Source organism: Carlito syrichta, unplaced genomic scaffold, assembly GCF_000164805.1.
Source record: "Carlito syrichta isolate Samal-C Ts95f unplaced genomic scaffold, Tarsius_syrichta-2.0.1 Scaffold302997, whole genome shotgun sequence".
NCBI lineage: Eukaryota > Metazoa > Chordata > Mammalia > Primates > Tarsiidae > Carlito > Carlito syrichta.
The window spans coordinates 186,514-212,243 of record NW_007247093.1 but is presented as its reverse complement, the minus strand read 5'-3'; the positions used below and the strand labels follow the sequence as shown (position 1 = coordinate 212,243).

Here is a 25,730-nt window from a genome sequence, read left to right as displayed (position 1 = left end):
ATAAGAATGAAAAGAACAAATAGTTTCATTTTTATAAGATGGCTAATGCATTGTGGAAAATGTCAACAGACGTCTGTCTCATCATTAATTGCCACAGATAGCCAATCTTGTTTACATTTAATACCAAACAACCACTAGCTGTGAAAATAATTCTGAATCCCTAACATCAAGAATTTCAAACAATGGGGAAGTGGGATAAAAAGAAAAAAGAAGTCGAATATTGAGAACAAGTTTTAAATGCTGTAAAAAATATCTTAAAGTAGTGATTACAAAACTTTCAGAGACAAGGAAAAAAGTAAAGATGAATTCGGAACATATGTCCGTTTTCAGCATGCACTCCTCCTTCCTGGTTAGAAAGTCTCCAACAGGGATAGGAGGCTATGAAATAACAGTGACAGTGGGCAGAAGCGGGAGGACATGGGACGGCGTGTGTGTGCGTGTGTGTTGGGGGCGGAGACATGCACTCTGACAGAGGACACAACCCTTTTTAAGAAGGCTCCTCTGTAGAATATATTTCCCGTCTGACAATCTGTTGCTGACTAATCTTGAGATACTACATTTGAATGTCCCATTTTCCCCAGAAATAGAGAAACAAAGAAGATCATTGATTTACATTGTGATCACTAAAAGGAATAAGAGACTTAAAATTATTGAGTGTCTCACAAAAGAAACACATCACAATCATGATTGCACTGAGGAAGGGAGAGGCATAGTAGGAGGTGGAGAGGTGGCACATGCAGAGAAATGGCCAGCTTGCCTAAGGAAGAAGAAGGGCTAAAGCACGGAGGTCAGTTCAGCTCAGTAGCAAACTAAATATAAATAATATATATATTTTTAACCCCCCCAGACAAAAACAAGGAAAACTGGGGAAAACACTCAACACCAGTCAAGATGAAGAGTGAGTAGTCTGCAGATTAATGCTTAAAAAGAAGAAATAAGAATGAAATTGAAGAATACTAAGGGGGAAAAGTCCCAAAACCTAGAGCCTAAAGAAGTGGGTGGCATTCTGGGTAGAGGGACCAGGTAATTAAATCCCACTCATGAAGCCAGATGCCCTCATCACTGCCAAGAGGGATCCATCATGAAAACACTGCTATGCAAAATACATATGGCAGAATTTAAAAGACAGTAAAAGAAGTCATACAATTTATGCTTACAATACAAAGGTATACTTTAAATACTCAAAAGTAAAAGATGTGTTATTAATTTCTAAGTTTAAGCTTATTACTTAGAAATTTAAATCACAAAATGACCCATAAACTGTGTGTGTACGCGTGCGTGCGTGTGTGTGCGTGTGTGATCTTGTAAATTTTTCTCAAGAGAAGGACAAGTACTATATTTTGTACTTTAGCATACTGACCTAAACAAGGTGGCTAAACAGAAACAAAGGAAAAAATAGAAATTAACAACTAGTGTGTGAAGAAAAATAATTTGCTTATGTAGAATGCTTAGTTATCCAGTCATTTATTAGTAAATAAGTCCCACAATAGGAACCTGACATTGAAACTACTTCTCTAAGCTCCTTCAGAGTGAATGTATTCTTCCTGATGGACTTTCACCAACTGGTGAAAATGTGTTACTGTACCTGTAACCAGAGCCTGTCTCCTGCCACAGTCCTGCCGATGGCACTACACTGGAAGGTGGCAAACTGGCCGGCATTAACTTCCACATTCTGAATCCGCAGGAAATGGGGAGTTCTAGCTACATGAAGAAAAAGAATGAGAGATGTTAAAAGTGGAGATCTATAACATATGCATCTTTTCCAATGTATCTTCAATTCTGGGCCTTTCCATTTTGTTCACCTTGGGAGAAAATAATGCTTTTTGCTTATATGAGCTTTAAAGATTTCACTATAATTTTAAAATATATAACAGAAGGTTTTGGTGTGCTTTGTAAAAGAACAAAAAAGCCAAGCATTCTGGGATAGAACCAAACAGAAAGAGGATATTTTATTGTTCCTGCTGTGCAAATTATCATAGCTCAGCAGTCTTCTTGTAATAGCAGATTTGTATTAATAAAGATTATACTGAAGCCTAATTGATGTTTTGAACAAAAACATATTAGATATTTATACTAGTAACATGAAAAGAACAGTAAGAAGTTAAATGATGTTGTCAAGGGAACTTTTTAACCGAAGTACAGAGCTGTGCATAATATATATTTTGATACAACTAATTGGTATGCAACATTACTTATGTAATATTTTTCATCAACCAAAATACTATCCCTATAGACATACCATAAAATGATGCTGGGGCTGCCACAGCATGGGAATGTTTGATGATTCTTATTTTTAATTGAAGAACAAAGGATTCCAAATGTCAAACAGCACTGTCTAATAATGTACATTATCTGTATGGGACACCTATTTTTTTAAAAGGATTATTACTTTTGATATGAGAAGCACAGACCAATTTCTGTATCACAGTGAAAACAGCTGTCCAGGAACTGGAATGACAGGTCAGGACTTAAATTTTATGACAACTCCTACATTCTTTTATCACAACAATGACAGAGTGAAAGAGAAGCAAAGGAGTATGAGGATGAGCAATAGAAAAGGAAGAGACGGGCCAAGCGTGGTGGCTCAAGCCTGTAATCCCAGCACTCTGGGAGGCTGAGGCCAGAGGACTGCCAGACCAGCCTGGGCAACTTGGTGAGACTCATCTCTACAATACATCAAAAAATTAGCCAGGTGTGGTAGCACATGCCTGTAGTTCTGGCTACTCAGAAGGCTGAGGCGGAAGGATCACCTGAGCCCAGCAGGGCAACTCTGGGGTGGCCCTGAGTGTGTCATTGCATTCCAGCCTGGGTAACAGAGTGAGACTCCAACTCAAAAAAAAAAGAAAAGAAAAGGAAGAGGATAGGATGATAGCCCTTCTGGGAGGGTCGGATAAATCTGGATAATAACTAGAACAAATTTGTTGTGTCTTACCCGCTTTTCCCTATTACCAATGTGTCCTAAGTCAGGTCTAGACACTTTCAAAACATGGTGCCCCACCACTGGATACCCAAAGATGACAAACTGGTACTTATATCAGCTTGAGAACACAATTAGGAATGAAAGTGTGTCACTACCAAAGAACAAAGAAAACGTATTCTGCTATCAATAACACACAGAATGCCACTACTAATTGGAGGCCTCTAATATTTCAGAAAATGCATTCATGATGCTAAGTGTACAAAATGTTCTAAATGATTTCCAACAAAGCAGTATGACTCTAAAGCACTGTTTCTTAATACTAATATATTAACATACAACTCTATGAACTCTGTTTTTCACTGACAATCAAATTACTCCTTGCTCAAAAATAACATAATTATATGGTTTTTAAAGATCTCTGTAAAAGTCCCTAAATCAAATTTCTCTTCTAGTCTTTGTTCCTGAAAAGAATCAAACAATATATAAAGATCTCCAATTCATCTGGCAATCCTCTTCTCAACAGAAACTACACAGGCCAGGAGGGTGAAGGACAACATTTTAAAGTGCAGAGAGAAAAGTAAAATGACATTCAAGATACTGTATCCAGAAAAGCTTTCATTCAAATATTAAGGACAGAAAAAGTCTTTCCCAGGAAAACAAAAGCCATAAGAATTCACCACCATTAGACTCATAAGAATGCTAAAGGGAGTTCTTCAACCTGAAAGAAAAAAACACTAATGTGCAACATGAAAACATTTGTAGGTATAACACCTACTAATAAAATTAAGAGCATGGACAAATCCAGAATACTCTAACACTGAAATTGTGCTGTGAACTCCACTTCTAACTCTAGTATGAAGTCCACAAGACAAATCTATCAAAAACGACTGCTTTAGCAACCTGTTAAGAGATAGGCAATATAAAAATGTTTACATTGAGCCAACATAAATTCCAACTATGGGGGGAAATGAGTTAAAGTGTAGAGGGTTTTTTTTTTCTAACCCTTTCTTGTTTGTTTGTTTGTGATCTAAGATATTTCCTTAAAATAACTTGTTATATCCATAAGATGTTTTCTTAAGCTTCATAGTAACCATATGCGAAAACCTATAATAGGCTAACTAAAATTAAAAAACAATAAATTAAAACATACTACTAAAGAAAATCACTTAATAACAAAGAAAGAGTAAGAAAGGTAAGGTGGAGCTATAAAACCAGAAAACAAGCAGCAAAACTGCAGTACTAAGGTCTTACTTATCAATAAACAATGGATGTAAATGAAACCAGTTCTCCAATTAAAAGGCAAAGTGGTTGAATGAATAAACAACCAAGACCCAACTATATGCAGTCTACAATAAACCCACTTCACATATAAAGACACACACAAAGACAAAGTGAAGGGACAGAAAAAGATATTCCCTGCAACTGAAAATCAAAAAAGAGCAGGAATAACTATACTCATATCAGAAAAAATAGACTACAAATCAAAGACTGTAAAAAAAGACAAACAAGGTTACTATATAATAAAAAAGTGGTCAATAAGCAAGAGGATGTAACAACTATAAATATCTATGTGACCAACATTGGGGCTCCCAAGTTTATAAAGCAACATTAACAGATCTAAAGGGAGAAATAGGCTAAAATACAATAACAGTAGGGGATTTCATTACCCTACTTTTAGTAATGGACAGATCTCCCTGACAGAAAATCAACAATGAAACATCACAGATAAGCTACACGGTAGACCAAATAGGCATAACTGGCATTTACAGAACATTTCATCCAACTGCTGCAGAATACACATTAATTTCCTTAGCACATGGAACATCCTCCAGAATATAACACATCTTAGGCTACAAAACAAGTCTCAACAAGTTCAAAAAATCAGTAATCATATTAAGTATCTTTTTGGAGCACAGTAGAACTAGAAATCAATAAAAAGAGGAATCTCAAAAAACATACAAACATGGAAACTGAAAAACATGCTCCTGAATGAACACAGGGCAACAAAGAAATTAAGAAAATTTTAAAATTTATTGAGACAAATGAAAATAGAAATAAAACACACCAAAATATATTGGATACAGCAAAAGCAGTATGAAGGTAGAAGTTTCCAGCAATAAATGCCTACATTAAAAAGTATAAAGACTTCAAATAAACAACGTAACAATAAATATCAAAGAACTATACAAGCAACAGCAAACCAAGCCCAAAATTAATAGAAGGAAGAAATACTAAAAATTAGAGCAGTAATAAATGAACTTAAGAGTAAGAAATATAGATCAATAAAACATATAAATCAAATAATAAATGAAAAAGAAGACTTAATAACTGCGACCACAGAAATACAGTCACTAGAGACTATTATGACCAGCTTTATGCCAACAAATTGAAAGCCTTACAAGAAATGAATTAATACCTTGACACACACAACCTACCAAGATTGAATCACAAAGAAATACAAAATTTCAACAAACCAACAATGAGTAATGAGATCAAAGCCACAATAAAAAGTCTCTCATTGCCAGGCTCGGTGGCTCAGCCTGTAATCCCAGCACTTTGGGAGGCTGAGGTGAGTGGATCGCCTGAGCCCACGGGTTCGAGACCCGCCTGGGCAACTTGGTGAGACCTCATCTCTACAATAAAATTTAAAAAAATTAGCCGGGCATGGTAGCATATGCTTGTAGTTCCAGCTACTTGGAAGGCTGAGGCGAAAGGATCGCCGGAGCCCAGCAGGTCGAGGCTGCAGTGGCCAGGAGTGTGCCATTGCACTCCAGTCTGGATGACAGAGTGAGACTCCAACTCAAAAAAAAAAAAGTCTCCCATCAAAAAAGAGCCCAAGATCTGATGGCATTGCTGAATTCTCTCAAACATTTAAAGAAGAAATAATACTAATTATACTCAAACTCTTCAAAAAAATTGAAGAGGAGGGAACACTTCCAAACTAGTCTAAGAAGCCAGAACTATCCTGATACGAAAATCAGAAAAGGACATAAAAAAATAAAATCAAAGGTCAGTATATCTGATGAACACAGATGTAAAAATACTCAACAAAACACTAGTAAACTGAATTCAACAACACTTTAAAAAGATACTTCATCATGATCAAATGGGATTCATCCCAGGGATGCAAGGAGGTTCAGCATATGCAAATCAAGAAATATGATATATCACATTAATAAAATCAATAAGAAAAACCACATAGTAATTGCAATAGAGGCCTAAAGAGCATTTGATAAAATTCAGTATTCCTTTATGTTAGAATTCTCATCAAAATGTGTACAAAAGGAAAATACCTCAAAATAATACAGGCCAGATATGACAAACCCACAGCTAACATCATACTAAATGAGGAAAAATGGAAAGCATTTCCTCTAAGATCAGGAACAAGACAGTGATGCTCACCTTCAACTGTTTTATTAAACATAATACTAGATGTCCTGACCACAGTAATTAGGCAAGATTAATAAATAAAAGGCATCTAAATTGGAAAAGAAAAATAAAATTAGCCTTGTTCACAGACAATATGATCAGATATTTAGACACTTCTCCCAAAAACTGTTAGAACTGATAAACAAACTTAGTAAGTTACAGAATACAAAAATAAGCATATAAAAATCAGTAGCATTTATATATGTCGACAAAATGAAAAATAAACCAATAAATTAATCCCATTTATAATAGCTACAAAGAACATAAAACAACTAGAAATCAATTTAACCAAAGAAATAAAAAATCTTTACATGGAAAACCACAAAACACTAATAAAATAAATTGAAGAGAACAATGAAAAATGGATAGTCCATGTCTATGGATTGACAGAACTAACATTGTTAAAAGAACAATACTATCTAAAGTCACTTATAAATTCAGTGAAATTCCTATCAAAATACTAATGTCTTTCTTCACAGAAATAGGAAAAAAAACAATCCTAAAATTAATATGAAACCACAAAATACCCCAAATAGCCAAAACAATCCTGAGCAAAAAGAACTAAGCTGGAGATATAAAACCACCTAACTTCAAAACGTTCTACAAAGCTATATTGTAAGCAAAACAGTATGATGTTGGCATAAAAACAGATACATATACCAATGGAACAGAACAGAGAACCCAGTAATAAATCTGCACATTGGTGATCAACTCATTTTTTATAAAAAACATCATGAACATACATTGGGAAAATGACAGTCTCTTCACTACATGTTGCCGAGAAAACTGGATATCCAAGTACAGGATAATGAAATCACACTCCATATCGCTTCCCATATAGAAAAATCAAATCAAAATGGAATAAAGACCTAAATATAAGACCTAAAAGTATGAAACTACTAAAAGAAAACATAGGGGAATCACTTTGGGAAGACTTTTTGCTAAGACCTCAAATGTACAGACAAACAAAGCAAAAATAGAAAATTAGGATTACGTCTAGCTAAAAAGCTCCTGTGTAGCAAAGGAAACAATTAACAAAGAAACCCACACAATGGAGAAGGTGGAGAGAATATTTGCAATCTATCTGACAAAGGATAACCAGAATGTATAAAGAGCTCCAACAATTAAATAGCAAAATAACAAAGCATCCAGTTTTAAAATAGGCTAAATATCGGAATAGGCACTTCTGAAAAGAAGACATAACAGACGGCCAAAGGGTATATGAAAAAAATACTTAACAGCTCTAATCATCAGATAAATGAAAATCAAAACCACAGTGAGATGTCATCTCACACCAGTTAAAGTGACTTTTATAAAAAAGGAAGGGAATAACAGATGCTGGCAAGGATGTGGAGAAAGGGGAACCCTTGTACACTGCTGGTGTGAATGTAAATTAGTATATCCACTATAAAAAACTGCATAGAGATTCCTCAAAAAACCCTAAAATTACAAGTATCATAAGATCCAGTAACTTCACTATTCAGTTTAAAAGGAATGGAAATCAATATATCAAAGAGATTTCTGCACTCCTGTGTTTACTCTAGCACTAATCACAATAGCTAAAATACGGAGTCATCCTTAAGTTCCCATCAATGAATGAATGAAGAAAATGTAGGACTATCCACAATGGAACATTATTTAGCCACAAAAAAGGATGAAATTCTGTGCTTTGTGGCAACATGGATGGAACTGGAGGTCATTATATTAAGTGAAATAAGCCAAGAAAGAGAAATATCCCAAGTTCTCATTCATATATGGGAGCTAAAAAAGTGGATCTCATGAAAACAGAGAGTAGTGGTTACCAGAGAGTAGTGGTGGTTACCAGAGACTGTGAGTGGTAGCAGGGTGGGTGGATGAAGATAAATTGATTAGTGGATACAAATATACATTTAGAAGAAATAAGACATAGTACTTGATAGATCAGTAGAATGACTACAGTTTGCAAAAACCTGTTATGTATTTCAAAATATCTAGAAGATAATTGAAATTTTTCCAACATAAAGAAAAGACAAATATTTAAGGTGATAAATATCCTACTGACACTGATTTGAGATTACAAATTATATGAACATATTAAATTGCTACATGTATCCCCCAAATATGTACTTCTATTATGTATCAATAAAAAATAAAATGTTTTAAATATACATTTTAAAAGACTTTTGACACAAATTGTCAAACTGCCTTCCACAAAACTTATAATGCTTTATGTTTCTACCAGCAGGGTATGAGAGTACCCTTTTCATCACATCTTCAAAAATACTAAGTATTGTCCTGTCATTTGCTATAACATGTATGAGCCTGGAGGACAATATGGTAAGTGATATAAGAAAGCACAGAAAGACAAATACTACATGTTTTCATTCATATGTGGGAGCTAAAATAGTTGGTTTCATGGAAGTAGAGAGTAGAAACCATGCTGCCCACCGAAAGAAGACTGGATAAACAAAAAAAATGTGGTATATATACACGCTGGACTACTATGCAGTCATTAAGAAGGACAAAATTATGAACTTAGCAGCAACTTGGATAGATTTAGAGTCTATAACACTCAGTGCTCTATTACAGAAACAAAGAACTGAGTACCACATGTTCTCACTCATAAGTGGATCCTGAACAATTATCATGATACTACAAAAAGGGGATTGGCAGTAGTGGGAAACTGCCAGGGGACCCAGGGGGGCACACTTCATCAGTAAGGTACCTGATCTCAAACCAGGTGAAATGGGGACCAAAATGAGGCCCAAACTTTACCTATACAATGACCATTTGTATACCTAACCCTGAATTGTACCCTATATCTTTAAAATAAAATAAAAATTTTTTTTAAAGAACAAGTAGAGAGTAGAGTAGTGGGTACTGGAGGTTGGGAAGGATGAGGGAGAAGAAATAGGGAGATACTGGTGAATAGATACAAAATTACAGCTAAATAAGAGGAATAAGTTATACTGTTCTATAGCACTGTAGGTGACTATAGCTAACAACAATTGATTGCATATTTTCAAATAGTTAGAAAAGAGGATTTGGAATATTCCCAACACAAAGAAATGATAAATACTTGAGGTGATGGATATGAGCATACATTCTATGCTAATTACATTGATTTGGTCATTACACATTGTACACATGAAACAAAATACGTTATACCTTCTACATTTGTACAATTATATATCAATTAAAAATCACATTAAATAAAGAGACCCCAGAGAACTCTCACACTCTCTTTCTGCCATGTGAGGACACACCAAGAAAGACCGGCAGTCAGCTACGCAGAAGAGGGCTCTTACCATAAGCTGACCATGCTGGCACCCTGATCTCAGACTTCCAGCCTCCACAAAATGTGAGAAATACATTTTTTATGTCTATTGTTTTACAAACACTAAGTGTTAACTATTGCAATCCTTCTTAAGAAATGTATGAAATACATGCTCTCTCCTCTATCAGCAAACCTAATAATAATAATAAAATATTATGAATCATCTGTATTGTTGTTGGTTCTGCTAAAGGTCTGCTCATCTACAGTAAGCTTAGCTTTAGAAGATTGCTTTCTTTTCTTAAATTTGTATAGATTTAGGGGGTACAAGTTCTGTTTGTATAGCAGTGAAGTCTAGGCTTTTAGTATAATCATCATCCAAATAGAGTATACTGTACCTAACAGGTAATTGTTATCTCTCATCCCCCTACCAGCCTTCCACTTTTCTGAATCTTGAATGTCTATTATTCTACTCTCTGTGTACATGTGTACACATTATTTATCTCCCTCTTATAAGTGAGAACACATGGCATTTAACTTTGTTTCTGAGTTATATTTCTCTTGGAATGATGGCTTCCAGTTCCCTTCATGTAGCTGTAAAAGATGTAATTTCATTCTTTTTTATGGGAGATTGGTTTCGTAAGGGCTATGATACCACCGATTGCTGCCTGAAATAAAGAAAAAGACTTGGTAAAGCTGATGTGTCACTCCAATCTGCTTATACAGTGAGCCCTCTGTATTTGTGGGTTATGCATCTGCAAATTTAATCAAGGATCAAAAATATGCAGAAAAACCCCACAATAATAATGAAATGGGGGCATGTTAATAGATTAAATACAAATACCACACCATTTTATATAAGGGACTTCAGCATCCTTGGACTTTAGTATTTGGGGGATGTCATGGAACCAATTCCCCTAGAACACTAGGAGGTTGTCTGTACATTGTCACCAGGAGGTTGTCACTTAGAATATAACTTACATTTTAACTTTGAAGATCAAAGATAGAATTGTGTGATATTCAGTCTTTAATTACATTCATTCTTAAGAAAGATATATTGCACAGAATGAGTTATCACTTCTCCTTTAGAATTATTTTGATCCTCAATGCCTCAATGTGGCTTTCTTGAAACTTGTCCATACATAATACTTCCATGGTAAGGTTAAATACCTAAGAAATCTATATCTCTGAATAAATTATCTTTTAGGAGGGCCCTCCTCTGGAACCAACTGATTGCCTTTGTCTTAAGAAATAGTGTTGCTTGGTTGAGAAAAAAAAATTCCAGAAAAATACAATCTGGCTCAAATGGAAACCAGATAAAGAGATACAAACTTACTAAGCATAAACCCTTTTATAAGAAAATAATCCTGTTGAAATGAAAGATAACCTAAACGGAAGATAATAAATCATCTACCAGGGCGAATAAGACAAAATGACTGTGGAATTCTATCTCCCAGATCACTTTTCTCCAAGAACATACAAGTCTAACTTTCTGCTAACAGTATGCATAAGTTTTTTTAATAAACATTAAAGTCTTATATAATCTTCCCAAGTTTTAAGATGCTTAAATTCTCCTAGACTAGTGTTATAATTCATACAACCATTTTCAGGTGGCAAGCAGTTTAAAACTGATACTATTTTAAAATTTGGATTTCAGCACATTTGTGTTCAAGCATCAATACTTCATTCAGTTCTTTACTATTCTGAATACAGGCAAAAGTTCCTAAACCCAAGCCTTAATATATTTTTTTAATATGTAAATAAAGGTTTTTTAAAAGTACCCATTTCATAACAGTGATATAAGGATTAAACAAGATAATGCAGACAAGGATTCCATGTGTCTGGTACTTAGCCCTCAAAATATTCCTTGCTACTAAAAATAACTGATCTATAACTGTAAACTGGAAAAGATCCCATGAAAAGAGCTCTACTGTCAGAAAAGTTTAATCCCACACTGAGCTGGACTCTCGGAACCTTGCTAAACTACTTTGATTGTAACATCAGGTATAGCACCTTTGGAATGAAAAATTTCAATCTCTCTCATATTCAAAAAGAAACATTCTTTCTCTCTCCAAATTTATGGGCCCATTTGTCTCCTGGATACCCTTTCCAAATGCGATGCCAGCTTTCTTCTAAAATCTGTAGGAGTTCTAAAAACTAAGTATCTTCCATGAATAACAAACAGGTTCTTGGTACAACTTTCCTATTCCTCTCATCCCTATCATATTTTGTTGCTTCTTACTAGGAAATAATACAGAGTTTGGGATGTTAATTGTTCTCAAATCAGACTTTGATCCTAAAGTCAAGAATTGCCATGAACCAAGATGCAAATCCTTTTGTAGATGTTTCATTATTATTGAATCCTCAAAGTCTGACAAAAATTGGCAACAAAATCAGAGAAGAGTAATTTGTAAGATCAAAGTGCAAGCTGAAGTGAAACAAGGTGACTATGTCCTAACACCCTTTTATTTTAATTAACATCTTAATGGCATAGCATAGGTTGAAATACACCAGATGTGTGCTGAGCTGCCAGAATAAACAGAATTAATGTTTCTTTCTATATGTATAATATACAATCACAAACATGGAATCCAATTGCTACCAAAAAGAACAGCCTGATATTTCCTGCTTTAACACTGAAAACCAATATATTCTGCAAACACTTTAAAAAAATTTTTACAATGGATAAAACTAAATTTCCCTGTCTAGAAAATCAATCACTTTAGCTACTTAGAGGTTTACCAGTTACAGCTAACTAATTCTAGTGAGTCTGCCACCTAATAATAATAAACAGCTAACATTAAGCTTTAAGAATGTGCTAGGCCTGGTTATAAGTTCTTTATGTACATTAACTAATCTACTACCTACATTTACCCTGTAAGAAAAACATTATTACAGGAAAACATTATTATTAGTATCCCCATTATATAAATGAGGTTATAGGTCCAATAAGGCCAAATAACTCTTGTGATAGAATCAAGAAAATTTGATCTTAACATGTTTCAGGTCAAAATCAGTTTGTTTTGCTTGAAAGCTAAGAATTGATCTTAATGGAATAATTATTCAAGTGGGAAAATAGATTCAACATTTTAATCAAAGAAAAACATGTTGGGTACTATATACAAATAACTTTTAGAGGTTGACTGTATCTTGAAGAAGAATTATATTCCTTTGGAGAAAAATCCAAGTTGTTTCTACACTTTTAAAATGAAATGTCAATTCTGAGTCCTCTGCATCTCTCAACCAAAGCACATGGATCTGTTCTCACTCAGCAATTCAGCAGAACAGAATTCTGAAAACAATCCAAATTTGTACTTTGTCACTGCTATTCTTATTTTAATTAGTTTAATAAGTATTAATTAAAAATATAAGCTAGAAAGTAGGCAAACAATGTATGAATATGCAAATTATTCAATAATTTTTAAAATTAATTTTTAAAATATAATAATAATTTTGAACCTAGGATGACATATTGTGAACTAACAGCATTTTTAACTATTTAAAGAAGCTGCAGACTTAGCTCTTATTGTCCAACTAATAATATAGAATACTCTTGGATTTTATATTCAATGTATCCAATATACAGCACATGGGTTTATAAGGAATTTATATCTTTTTTATTATATGCTTATGGTTTTAAACTGGCAGCACAATAATAGTGCACGCTCTGTATAATTTTAAAAATTCAGAATTCAAGGCATCATATACGCAAATAAATTTGTATTTAATGTGGTATATGGCAATGTATAAAAAAGATTATATGCCATGCCTAAGTGGGATTTATCCTAGGAATGCTAGCTTAGTTTACTATTTAAAAATCAATCCATACAACACAACACACCAATAAAATATAGGACAGAAAACACAATAATGTGATACACAAAAATTTGCTAAAGCCGCAAATCCTTTCACAATAAAAGCATTCAACAAACTATGAATAGGAAAGAACTTCCTTCCTGAAAATAAGCATCTTCAAACAACTCACAGCCAGGCTGTGACTCATTCCTATAGTCCCAGAACTTTGGGAGGTAGAGGCTAGAGGACTGCCTGAGCCCAGAGGTTAGAGGCCAGCCTGGGCAACTTGGCGAGACCTTGTCTCTACAGTAAATAAAAATATTAGCTAGGCATGGTGGCACATGCCTGTAGTTCTAGCTAGCTATTTGGAAGGCTGAGACAGAAGGATAGCCTGAGCCCAGCAGGTCGAAACTACAGTAGCTGTGAGCAGGCTGCTGTACTCTAGCCTGGGCAACAGAGTGAGACCCTGATTCAACAAACCAACCAACCAAAAAACTGAAAAAAAAAAAAAGACAAAAAACTGAAAGACTGAAAGCTTTCCTCCTGCGATTAGGAACAAAACAAGCACTTCTGCACTTTCCACTTCTATTTAATATTATACTGGGAGATCTAGCCATGATAAATAGACAAGAAAAATAATATAAGGCAACTACGTTGGAAAAATAGGAATCTGGTTACTCTACTTAAAGACATGATCTTGTATATAGAACAAAAGATCCTAAGGCTCCACCAAAGAACAAATTAGAGCTAATAAGCAAGTTTATAAAGGTGTCGGGATACAAGGTCAATATACAAAATTAATTGTATTTCTACAAGCTAGAGATGAACTATCCAAAAGTACAACTGAGGAAACAAGTCGATTTATAATAACATCAAAATTAAATACTCAGGAATAAATTTAACAAAAGAAGAACAAAACTTGTACTCTGAAAACTACAAACATTATTGAAGGAAATTTTAAAAGACTTCAATAATAGGAAAGACATCCCATGTTCACAGATCAAAAAGCCTGATATTGTTAAGATAACCCCCTCACCCAAAGCAATCTACAGATTGAACACAATCCCTACCCTATCAATTCCCCAGTTGATCGTTTTGGCCTAAAATTGATAAGTGAATCCTTAAATTCATATAAAAATACAAAGATTCAGAATAGCCCAAATCATAATGAGAAAAAAGAACTAATCTGGAGGACAAACGGATCACAATTTAAAAATTTACTACAGAGTTACAGTCATCAAAACAGTTTAATAGTCAGACAGATCAACTAATAGTATAGCGGGTTCAGAAATAAAGCTTTGTATTTATGGTTAATTGATTTTCAACAAGGGTTTCAAGGTAATGTAGTGGGGAAAGAACAATTTGTCAACAAATGGTACTAGAATACCTGGACATCCATATGCAAAACATATGAAGTTAAAGAACTTTCTTATACCACATACAATTATTAACTCAAAGTAACTCATAGACCTATATGTAAGAATTGAAACTATAAAACTCGGGAGAAAACAGAAGCAAATCTTTGAGATACTGAATTAAGCAAAGCGTTCTTAGATACAACACCAAATGATATAAGTGGCACAAGTGACAAAAAAAAAATAGAAAACTGGATATTATCAAAATTTAAAACTTTTATACTGCAAAGGATGCCATAAAGAAAATAAAAAGACACCACACAGATTGAGGGAAATATTTTAAAATCTTATGTCTAATAAGGAATTTTTATCTATACATATTAAAAAAACTCTTATAACTGAATATGAAAAAGATACATAATTAAAAGTAAGGAAAAGGTCTGAACAGACATTTCTCCCAAAAAGATATACAAATCACCAATAAGTACATGGAAAGATGCTCAACACTGTAAGCCACTAACTAGGTAATCTAAACTATAAAGAGGTTATCACTTTATACCCACTAGGATGGCTATGGTTAAAAAAAAAAAAAAAAGGTAAATACTGACAAGAATATGATACTCCTCTGTGGAATGTGAAATGGTGCAGCCAATTTGAAAAACAACGTCAGTTACTCAAAACACAGAGTTACAACGTGACCTAGCAAGTTCACTCCTAAATATATATCCAAGAGAATTAAATCCAAGAAAATTGAAAACAAATGTCTACTCAAAAACTCATATATAAATATTTATAGCAGCATTCACAAAAGTCACAAGGTGAAAACAACCTGAATGTCTACCAATTGATGATTAAATAAACCATGATAATTGCATAAAATAGAATATTAGTCAATTTTTAAAAAGCATGATGAACTTCCGGCAAGATGGCAACGGGGTAACCTGGTCTATGAAACCCTCTGCAAAGGAGAACGCAGAGGTTTCTGGCTCTCTCCCCGGGGGTCTGTGGACCCCAATGTCGACAGCCTGCTCTTCACACGGAGCTCAGCCATCACCACCACTGGGGCATCGCTGCGGTCTTGACAGCCACTGCATCCGCAGACACAGCAGCGCAGCCTCTGTGGCAGCCATAGCACATCACGCCACCTGTACCTGAGGCGATCCACGACTTCAGTCCTTGAAGCACCTGCAGGCAAGATCTGCTGGGATCGCTGCCACCTCAGCTGCCACTGTGATGTCCTGCCAGCTGTTTTTCTCCTCCCGTGTGCCCTGAGGCAGACTCCCATCCCCAGCCTCTGCCAGATTCTCTTTCAGGCTCGACCCACTCTGGGGTGAGCAGCTGAGATAGCACCACCTGCTAGCAATTCATGGTAACAACAACGAAACGGGAGAAACAAGCTTGAAAAGCAGACACAGGCCAGATTTGAGTGGTGAATGGAGGGTGATCTGAACTGTCCTTCACAGCAGGCCAGGGGCAACTGACCCTAACTGCAAACTAATTTACTAACTTGAAAAGACAGCTAGAAATCAGAGCTGAAAGGACACTGGACTTAAACAAAAAGTCTCAGAGTGTGCTCGATTGGTACTGTTAGTTTAATGACTTAATTCTATTCCTACTGCTTTGTTCCTTTTTTTTTCTCCTCCTTTTCCTCTCTTTTCTCCTCTCTGTAAACCATATCTTTGTATAGAGGAACAGCACATCAATAAGGTGGTTGGTTAGCTTGTATGTTAGCATCATTGTATGTTTTATTTTTTTCGTATGGGAGTTGGTTAGTTTGTAGCCGTGGTCTATTATTTTTATCTGTTTCAGTTTAGGTCTCTCTCTCTCTCCATTTGTTGGTACACTCGTCTGTTTCCCCCATTACTCCTCTCTCTCTCTCCACCACCTTCTTCCCACCACTGTCTGCTCCATTCTCTTCCCTCTGCTAACCTCATTGTATTTCAGAGAGTAAACCTACAGCCCCATTGCATGGACAGATTCCAAGGCAGTGGGAAGTGGGTTTCAGATTATCCATACACCTGTCAGCAAATACCAAGACCTGGAGATAGATTTTGAATCACAGCTCCTTCCTAAAGTAAATCTCAAAACTGCAAAAAGGACCACCCCCAACCTACAGTGCAACTCCAGAATTGAACAAAGTAAGAGGGCATACATGAAGAAAAGGAGATTGAACAAACAGAAGTAAAAGCAATCCCTCTACCACTGAATAACAGAATTAAAGAAGATGGTGATGTGGAGGGAAGGAAAAAGTTGGGATGGGGAAAAAAACCGAACAAATGAAGAAAAACCAAAAGAAGAATATAGGTCTCACACAGACCCCTGGGAGATCAGACAATGAGAAAACAGATTCCGGAAAACAAACAATGAAGAGTCCCCAGAATGACTGGTCACATGCAACAAACCCAGACATCAAGACATTAATAGAGAGAATTTAAAAAATTGAGGAGAGACAAAAGGAAAATAGGAAGGAGCTGATGTCAGAAATAACAGCAGTAAAGAATACTGTGATGGAAATAAATAACAAACTAATAAGCATGGAAAGCAGAATTAGTCAAGCAGAAGAAAGAATCTCAGAGCTCGAAGACCAAAACACAGAACTAACCCAAACTGTCAAAAGCATAGAAAAGAAGCTCAAAAAGACAGAACAAAACCTTCAAGAGAAGAATGATCATTTCAAGAGACAGAAACTAAGAGTAATTGGCCTTCCTGAGGTAGAGAGAGAAATAGAGGTCACACTGGAACAAACATTCCATGAAACCATTCAAAAAAACTTACCTCATCTCATGAAGGATGAAGAAATTCAAACACAAGAGATTCAGAGAACCTCTGCAAGACAACAAGTGAGAAGACCAACTCCCAGACATATAATAATTTGCCTAAACAAAGTAGTTACAAAAGAAAAGATTCTAAAGGCTGCAAAAGGAAAAGGTCAGACTACATACCAGGAAAACCAATTAAAATAGCAGCAGATTTATCTACAGAAACCCTCCAGTCTAGGAGAGTTTGGAGCCCTATCTTCAAAGTTCCAAAAGATAAACAATTTCAACCGAGAATAACCTACCCAGTCAAACTAAGTGTCATCAGTGAGGGACAATTGAAATCTTTCCCAGATGTCCAATTCCTAAGAACCTACGCTGCCACAAGACCACCTCCACAAGAAACACTTAAGAAAGTATTGAACACAGAAGAAAAGGAAAAAAGAACAACAATGTTCTTCTCAAGAGTACAGGCAAAACACACATGACCCAACTCTAAAACCAAAAGAAAGACAACACACAAACAGGAAGAAAAACAACTCTGTAAGAACATTATGAAAGGGATCAACTCTCACATTTCAATAATTAGTTTGAATGTGAACAGACTAAATGCACCACTGAAAAGACATAGAATGGCAAAATGGATAAAATATCACCAGGCAACAATCTATTGCCTTCAAGAGACTCACCTCACTAGAAAGGGCACTCACAGCCTCAAAGTAAGAGGATGGGAAACAAATTTTCAGGTGAATGGAACACAAAAGAAAGGAGGAGTTGTGATCTTAATCTCAGAAAAAATACCCTTTAAGCTATCAAAAATTAAAAAAGATACAGAAGGCCACTACATAATGATAAAAGGTTCAATCCATCAACAAGAAATATCCATCCTAAACATATATGCACCAAACATGGGAGCACCGACTTTCATAAAGCACCTCCTACATAAACCAAAAAAAGACATTGACTCCAATACCATCATAGCAGGGGACTTTAATACCCCACCCACAACCCAAGACAGATTGTCAGGACAACAAATCAGCAACAAGATCCGAAACCTCAATGTGACTCTTGATCAAATGGACTTAATTGATACTTACAGAACCCTCCATCCAAAGACTACAAAATACATATTCTACTCATCACCACATGGAACATACTCTAAGATTGACCACATACTTGGCCATAAATAAAGCATAAGAAAATTTAAAAGGACTGAAATTTTACCATGTACCTTCTTGGACCACAGTATAATAAAAATAATCATTAACACCAACAAGGTCCCCCCGAAACCCACAAAAACATGGACACTAAACAGCATGATGCTAAACAACTCCTGGGTCAATGATGAAATCAAAACAGAGATTAAAAGATACCTGGAAACAAACGAAAATGAAGAAACATCTTACCAAAATCTCTGGGACCTGGAAGCAACCATGCAACCCATCAAAAGAGGACTGGATTAAAAAATGTGGTACATATGCATGATGGAATACTACGCAGCCATAAAAAAGAACAAAATCATGAATTCTGCAGCAACCTGGATGGAACTAGAGTCTATAATACTGAGTGATCTCTAACAGAAACAAAGATCTGGGTATCACATGCTCTCACTCATATAGTGGACCTTGAACATCCAACGTAATACTATAAGAAAATGACTGACGGTGGTGAGAAACTATGGTGGGTGGGGGAAGGGAGATGGGATTAATGGTAGTAAATATCTGTCTGGGGACGGGAGACACCTCTTATCAACAAGGGTGCCTAAATGAAGCATATTTGTATATCTAACCCTTAATTGTACCCCACAATATCATAATAAAAAATATTGATAAAAAAAAGCATGATGTATGGATACATACTACGATATGAATGAACTTTGAAACATGCTAAGTAAAAGAAGTCAGATACAAATACCACATATTATGTGACTTCATTTAAATCAAATGTGGAGAACAAACAAATCTATAGATATAGAAAGCAAATTAATGGTTACTTAGGGCTGAGAGTGAGGGCTGGAGGAAATAGAGAATGACTGTAAATGGGCACTGGGTCTTTGAGGAAGTTGAAATGTTTTAAAATTGATCACAGTGGTGGTCATACAACTCTGAATATATTAAAATTGTACACTTTAAATGGATAAACTGTATTGACATATCTTAATAAGCCTGTAAAAATTCTATGTCTTATAAGAAATAAAATTACATATCAGTATCATAAAGTAATAATAGAAATGACCATATATGCATACAGCTTATAATGTATTTAAAAACAAAAGACAACATTGTATAGCAATAAAATGCTTCTTTAATTTTTCTTACCAGAACTGCTGAACCAAATTCAAAATATATATTTTAGTGTGCATGCCAAATACAAGAATTATCTATATTTATTAGAAGTGGTCTTAAGCTAGAGAGCTGCTGATTCTGCACAGTTATCTCTACATTTCAAGCTGATCCTGCATCTTATTGTGACTATATTAAAATCAATTTTATGAGCAACTGTATACTTGTATCAGAATAGCTACTCTTAAAAAAATGTTGTAATGCCTACTCATAAACCTATATGAGTCCAAACAGGAGCCTTTACACTGAAGTAGATGAGATTCAGCAACTTTGTATCCATTTGAAAAGCATAGTTTTGGATATGAAATATTTATGCTCTTTAAGATTTTAATTTAATGAGTTTAAATTCCAAAATAATTGATTATTATTAAGAAGTCTTGATAGAAAATCTCATAAAATATTACCTGCAAAGCTTTTCATTTTAAGACCAAACTATTGCCTTCCTTAAAATTTTTATTTGCATGTTTTCTCCATTAACTTACAGATTCAGGAAGAAATAACCACAGAAGGGCTATCATCAAAATCATTTAAGGCTTACAGTTCAAAATGCTATTGTATAATACATCACTTTGGTAGAGTCTATTTTGTAATTCTGTGCCTCCTAATAGCAGTTTGCAAAGCCAATTACGTATTAGCACAGGTATTCTCCAAAGGAGAGAACATAAACAGTTTCTATGGCCATAGGAAGCTGGCTTCTCAGGGCAAAACAAAATTGCAAGAGACACATTTTAGGAAGGCACTGACAGAAAGGCAAGCATTACGTCTTTATGTCTTTGCTGGACACAATGACTGAAATCCAGCGGAATGGAAGGGGCTACACTTCAGAAGTTATTGTGTTATTATGTTGGCCAGTGGCCAGATGTAGGAAAAGAAACCCAGGAAACATATTGAAAGTCCTGTGTAACCTTGGCCACAGCCAACCACATGTGCTCTTCCTACAACATCTGCCTTGCAGTAAGGTCTGCTCTAAGAAACAGAGAGACAGCAAATGTCACTAGAGTGTTCAGCACTTACAAGCATACAGTATCACTGGCTCTTCTTTTTTTTACTTCCCAGTTAAGAGGTGAATCAGAGGCCAAGAACATGTAGGTGTATTAGAAGATCCCACAGCACTTTCCTAGCCCGAGGCTATGACTCCTAGAATTTGGCCAACCTCCAGCTCAGGTAATTGTATTCTGCTTCCTAAATTTGCCCTGCTGTTTCAATTAGGTACAGCCTTGATCAAATTTTCCTGCCTTTTCAAGAAAAGAGGAAGAAAAAATTTTTCTTGAACATGCTAGTCTTGCTGACCCATAAGAAAAGGAAAATGTATCACAACACAAAAGTAATGTCTGCCTTAGTAATGAATGAGATGACTGCTATACATTAACTTCCATGTTTGGCAAGCTTCAGAGCACCAAATAAAGATATCAGAGACAGCAAACCTCTTTGGATGGAATTAAACATCTGCCTCATAATACCCTCATCTGGTAGCAACCACACAGGTCTTCTCTATAACTACTACAGAGAGGGAACCTAATGATCTATTCAAAGCCATGCAGTAAAAAGCTGAGACATTCCTGCAAGTGTTTCTGTTTCTCTTATTGAAGATTATCAACGACACTCTCATGATTTGGGTAGGGGCCATCAGGAGAGATTCATGAAACATATCAACTAGCCAGTTTCTCTTTAATGCCAAGAATTCTAAAAATAAAGCAGGATGCATCCCTCAGATGGCCAGAAACTTAAAGTCTGACTATCAATTTTGGGCAAAGATATAGGAAAAATAAAACTATCATGCATTGCTGGTGGGACTATAAACTGGTTCAGACACTTTTCATAGCATTTGGCAGTATCTAATAAAATTAAAAATGTGTCTACCCTACAACCCAGCAATTCAGCTTCTAAGAATATACTCCACTGAGGTTTTCACATATGGTGCCAAGAGGCACATCCACAATGTTCACTGCAACAATACTTCTAATAGAGAAAAACTGGGTGGGGGAGTGACACACACTACTGTTCATAAAAGAATAGAATAATAAAATGTATGATAGAATATCTTGGATTGACCTAAAACAAATGTAGTGCTAAGTGGAAAAAAATAAGAACAGAGAGAAATGTAAACAGCTGGAAACCCATTCATTAGAATGTATAAAAAGCAAGCCTTACTTTTTTGCTTCTGTAAATGCATAGGGATTATGGGAAATACAGCACACGTGTACATACACACACAGACATCTTCAGTGCTGACTGCCCAGCACCGTATGTTTCTTGGCAGAAGTCAAGATCCAGCTCCCAAGACAGACCAGAAAAAGCCAACAACTTGCTTTCCTAGGTCACACCAATTGCGAAAGGGAGCAAGGGCATGATCGAGCATGCCCACCCTGACAATCCGCCTCAGGGCTTTGCACCTAAGGCTGAACATGTAAAGTCCCAGACTCAGTGAATAACATCCAGCTACTGGAGGCAAGAGTCACATTCCAAGTGTAAGGCAGGCAGAGGCACAGTGCAGCTCCCTGGGTCCTCGTCCCTAACCCCTTGCCAGAGTGGTCACTGTGGCTGCTTGCATAGCCTCACTCTGGGGGCCTGCTCACTATCCGAGTCTAGACTACCAGTGTTCTCAGGCACTCTGCTTACCATCCAATAATCTTTCTGTAGAATGCCTTTCTGGTTTGAAGCAACACAAGACTTCTGATGCTGCTTATGGACTGGAGACTGCATAGGTGAAATGCAACAAGCAGCTTACCACTATGGGGACAGCCCCTGGACATGGGGAAAGAGAGATGGGCAAGCAATCGGCTCTGTTTTATTTATTTAAGGGAAAAGGGTCACACAAAACAACAAACTGTTAAGAGTTATTCACTCTAGATGTCAAAAAAAAGCGCGTGTGTATCAACCATTATACTTAAAGTACTAATTCTTTTTCTTTTCTTTTTGAGTTGGGGTCTCACTCCATTGCTCAGGCTGGAGTGCAGAGGCAAGATCACAGCTCACTGCAGCCTTGCATTTCTGGACTCAGGTGATCCTTCTACCTCAGTCTCCTGAGTAGCTGGGGTTACATGCTGTACCACACCAGACTAATGCTTGTATTTTTTTGTAGAGATGAAGTCTCACTGTGTTACCCAGGCTGGTCTTGAACTCCTGGATTCAAGCAATCCTCCTGCCTTGGCCTCCCAAAGTGCTGGGATTACAGGCATGAGCCACTGTACCTGGCTCTTAATTCTTAAAAGATGAAAAATAGGCCATTTCGGGGTTTCCCAGGTGGTTTAGGCATTTAATATCCTAGGCCTGTTTAGCGGCTACATAGTTTGAAGCTATGTGATAAATACTAGGAACTGTGCCAGAAACATACTGGATTTAGGAATAAATGCACAGATTCTCAATATGTAACCTTGTGCTACTATTGAAAAGGAAGATCCAAAGACTAAGGCAACAAGTAAACAGGCTCTTCACAAGGGTGTTTGAGCATAGCAAAGCATTTCTTGACTCCCCATTCATAATTTTCCTTTTAAAATACTTAGATATACATAAGCCATTACATTTACACACGAAATATGTGTTATTGGACTCCTGGGCTGGCAAATTAGCACATACAGACTTGTTGGGGAACTCTCCCAGCAGGATGGCTTCTCTCTAGGCTTTACTCCCTCTCTTAATTCATAACTTAATAGCCCCCAGTGATGTGCCCAATGTTAAAAAGCAGAGACAACTTACTACATGGATGTCCTAACACCTTCACTTCATCAATAGCAAGGTAGCCTTGATGTCCAGAAGTTATCACTTCAAAAATCACCTGTAAAATTAAAAAAGATTTATATTATTCACCCATTTTGTCAGACTTTTACCAAATATCTCCAACATATAGAACACATAGTTTCACTCACTCTTCATTTACTTATGTGCCTAACATCTGCTAGTTGATGTTCCAGGTTCTAGACTGCAAAGATAAGTAAGACCCCACATTGGTCTTTAGAAAGGTCAGTGGGTGGGTTAGATAGCACCCCACTATAAGGACTCACCTGGTATGGATGAGTCCTTTTTTTTTTAATACTTGGAAAACAGAGGCTTGGAGTCATTTTACAAGGAGTTGGAGATACAGTGAAAAACAAAGTATTAAGATCCTCAAGATCACAGAATTTAAATTTTGGAGAGAAGACAAACATTAGTAAAATAATCACACAAAAATAATACTGTAATAATTATTTTCCAAAACCAGAAGGTGGGCAATTACTCTGAGAAAATCTATCATGAAAGGATAGTTTATGGGCTTAAGGGACAAAGACATATACACTGAACCAAAAGCAAGGAAGCTCAGAGAATCATGAGTAGGCAGAGAAAGCAGAGTGCTAGTGACTAAGCTACCCGGATGGCAGATAGGGTCATGGAAACAGCAGTCTTTGGGGCTCTATGTCCAAGAGTTTCTGAAAATGGAAAGGACTCCCCACCCAGAGTCACAGTCAAGATTACGAAAGATACTGAGCTTATGGTAAAAACCTAAAGAAGACTTTTAAATGTTTTACTGTATTTTAAACTCACCCTTATACACACATTCAGATTTTTTTTCCTCAAGAAGAAATGACAAAATTTAGATTGCTTTAGATAACATTTCGGAAGGTGATTCTCTGGCAAGACTGAACTATGTGAGATCATAGGTTTTAAACAACTGAAAAAAATTATTTAAGAGTTATGAAAGAAAACTATAGGGTAGTAGAAGTACATACACCAAGAGGACCTCATATGAGGAAGTGAGATTTAAGCCAATAGCTGCAAGATGAGTATGAGCTAACAGTGTTAAGAGGACAAGGCTCATTCCAGGGCTAATATGAAAGCCCTGAAATGGGCATGACCATGACCATGAAGAGACCCAGGACCTATGGCCACAAAGGTCAGCTGTGGTCAGGTTTCAGAAGACTCTGCTTGTAGGGCAGTAGCACTTGGAAAGATGTCCTATTAATAATACAGAGAAGAGACTATGCCAACTGAAAATCAGATGGTGGAGGCATGAATTAAGGGGAGAATAATACAAAAATTTCTACAGTGGTGAAATCAAGAGAGCTTTAGCAATTCCTTGATCACTGGAGAAGTAAGACGAGAGGAAAAGGACAATGTGCCCTGAGGTTCTAAGAATGAAGAACTAGATAGCGACAGCATAGGCGGAACTGTGAGATTCTCTGAAAGTGAGTTCCCAAAAATACTCTTACTTTCCTTCCCCCACCCCCTGTCCACCACCAGCCATACCAGTCCGAGGCCTGGAGACCCTCGGACACATGCAAGGCCGGCTATTGAGGCCTCTTGGCTGCTACCGCTCCACTATAGGCGACCTCGGGCCCTGGCTGTGTGGAGACCCCAGCTCCCTCCCCAGCTACAACAACTCGCCCGGTGGCCCTTGGATACTACCTTGTGGAGATCTGGGTTCCCTTGCTGGCTACGCTGATCCGCCAGGCACTCAGCCGCTGCCAGCTCTCTCCCTGACTGGGCGCCCAATCCAGCAGGCTGGTGCTCGCTCCTCAGAGTTCCAGCTCCCCATCCTGGGTTCTGGGCCCCCACCCAGTCCTATTTCAAGCTGCCATCACCCAGGGAGGCTCTAGGCACCTGCCCCTCAGAGATACCAGCTCCATTCCTGGCTGACGTGCCCTGTGCGGGGCTCAAAGCTGCTGTCACTGCTCACCACCTGCCCTTTGGAGCTCTGGTCCCCACTCTGGCTGAGGAACCCAGCATGGGACCCCATGGTTGAGTAATGGAACAGTGTATCTTAAGGAGGTGCTGATCAGACACTCTCAGCTCTCAGTTCCAGAGGAGGGAATTCCCAGCTCCTTTCTCCAACCCAGGCCACTGGTGGCATGCCAGATCCAGCACCCAGCTGTGTCACTGATCCCACAGGCCATCATGGTGGATCGC

The 25,730-nt window shown here is 36.8% G+C and overlaps 1 protein-coding gene across 1 annotated transcript in view; it reads right to left on the bottom strand.

Moving 5' to 3' along the window:
- LOC103259745 (receptor-type tyrosine-protein phosphatase mu-like) overlaps window positions 1-25,730 on the bottom strand; it is a 398,088-nt gene that overhangs the window by 213,076 nt on the left and 159,282 nt on the right. Inside the window, exons 5-6 of the mRNA XM_021711999.1 lie at window positions 23,547-23,625; window positions 1,586-1,701 (exon numbers count right to left, since the gene is read on the bottom strand). Of these exons, the coding sequence (XP_021567674.1) occupies window positions 1,586-1,701; window positions 23,547-23,625 (195 nt within the window). The remainder of the gene's footprint in view (window positions 1-1,585; window positions 1,702-23,546; window positions 23,626-25,730) is intronic.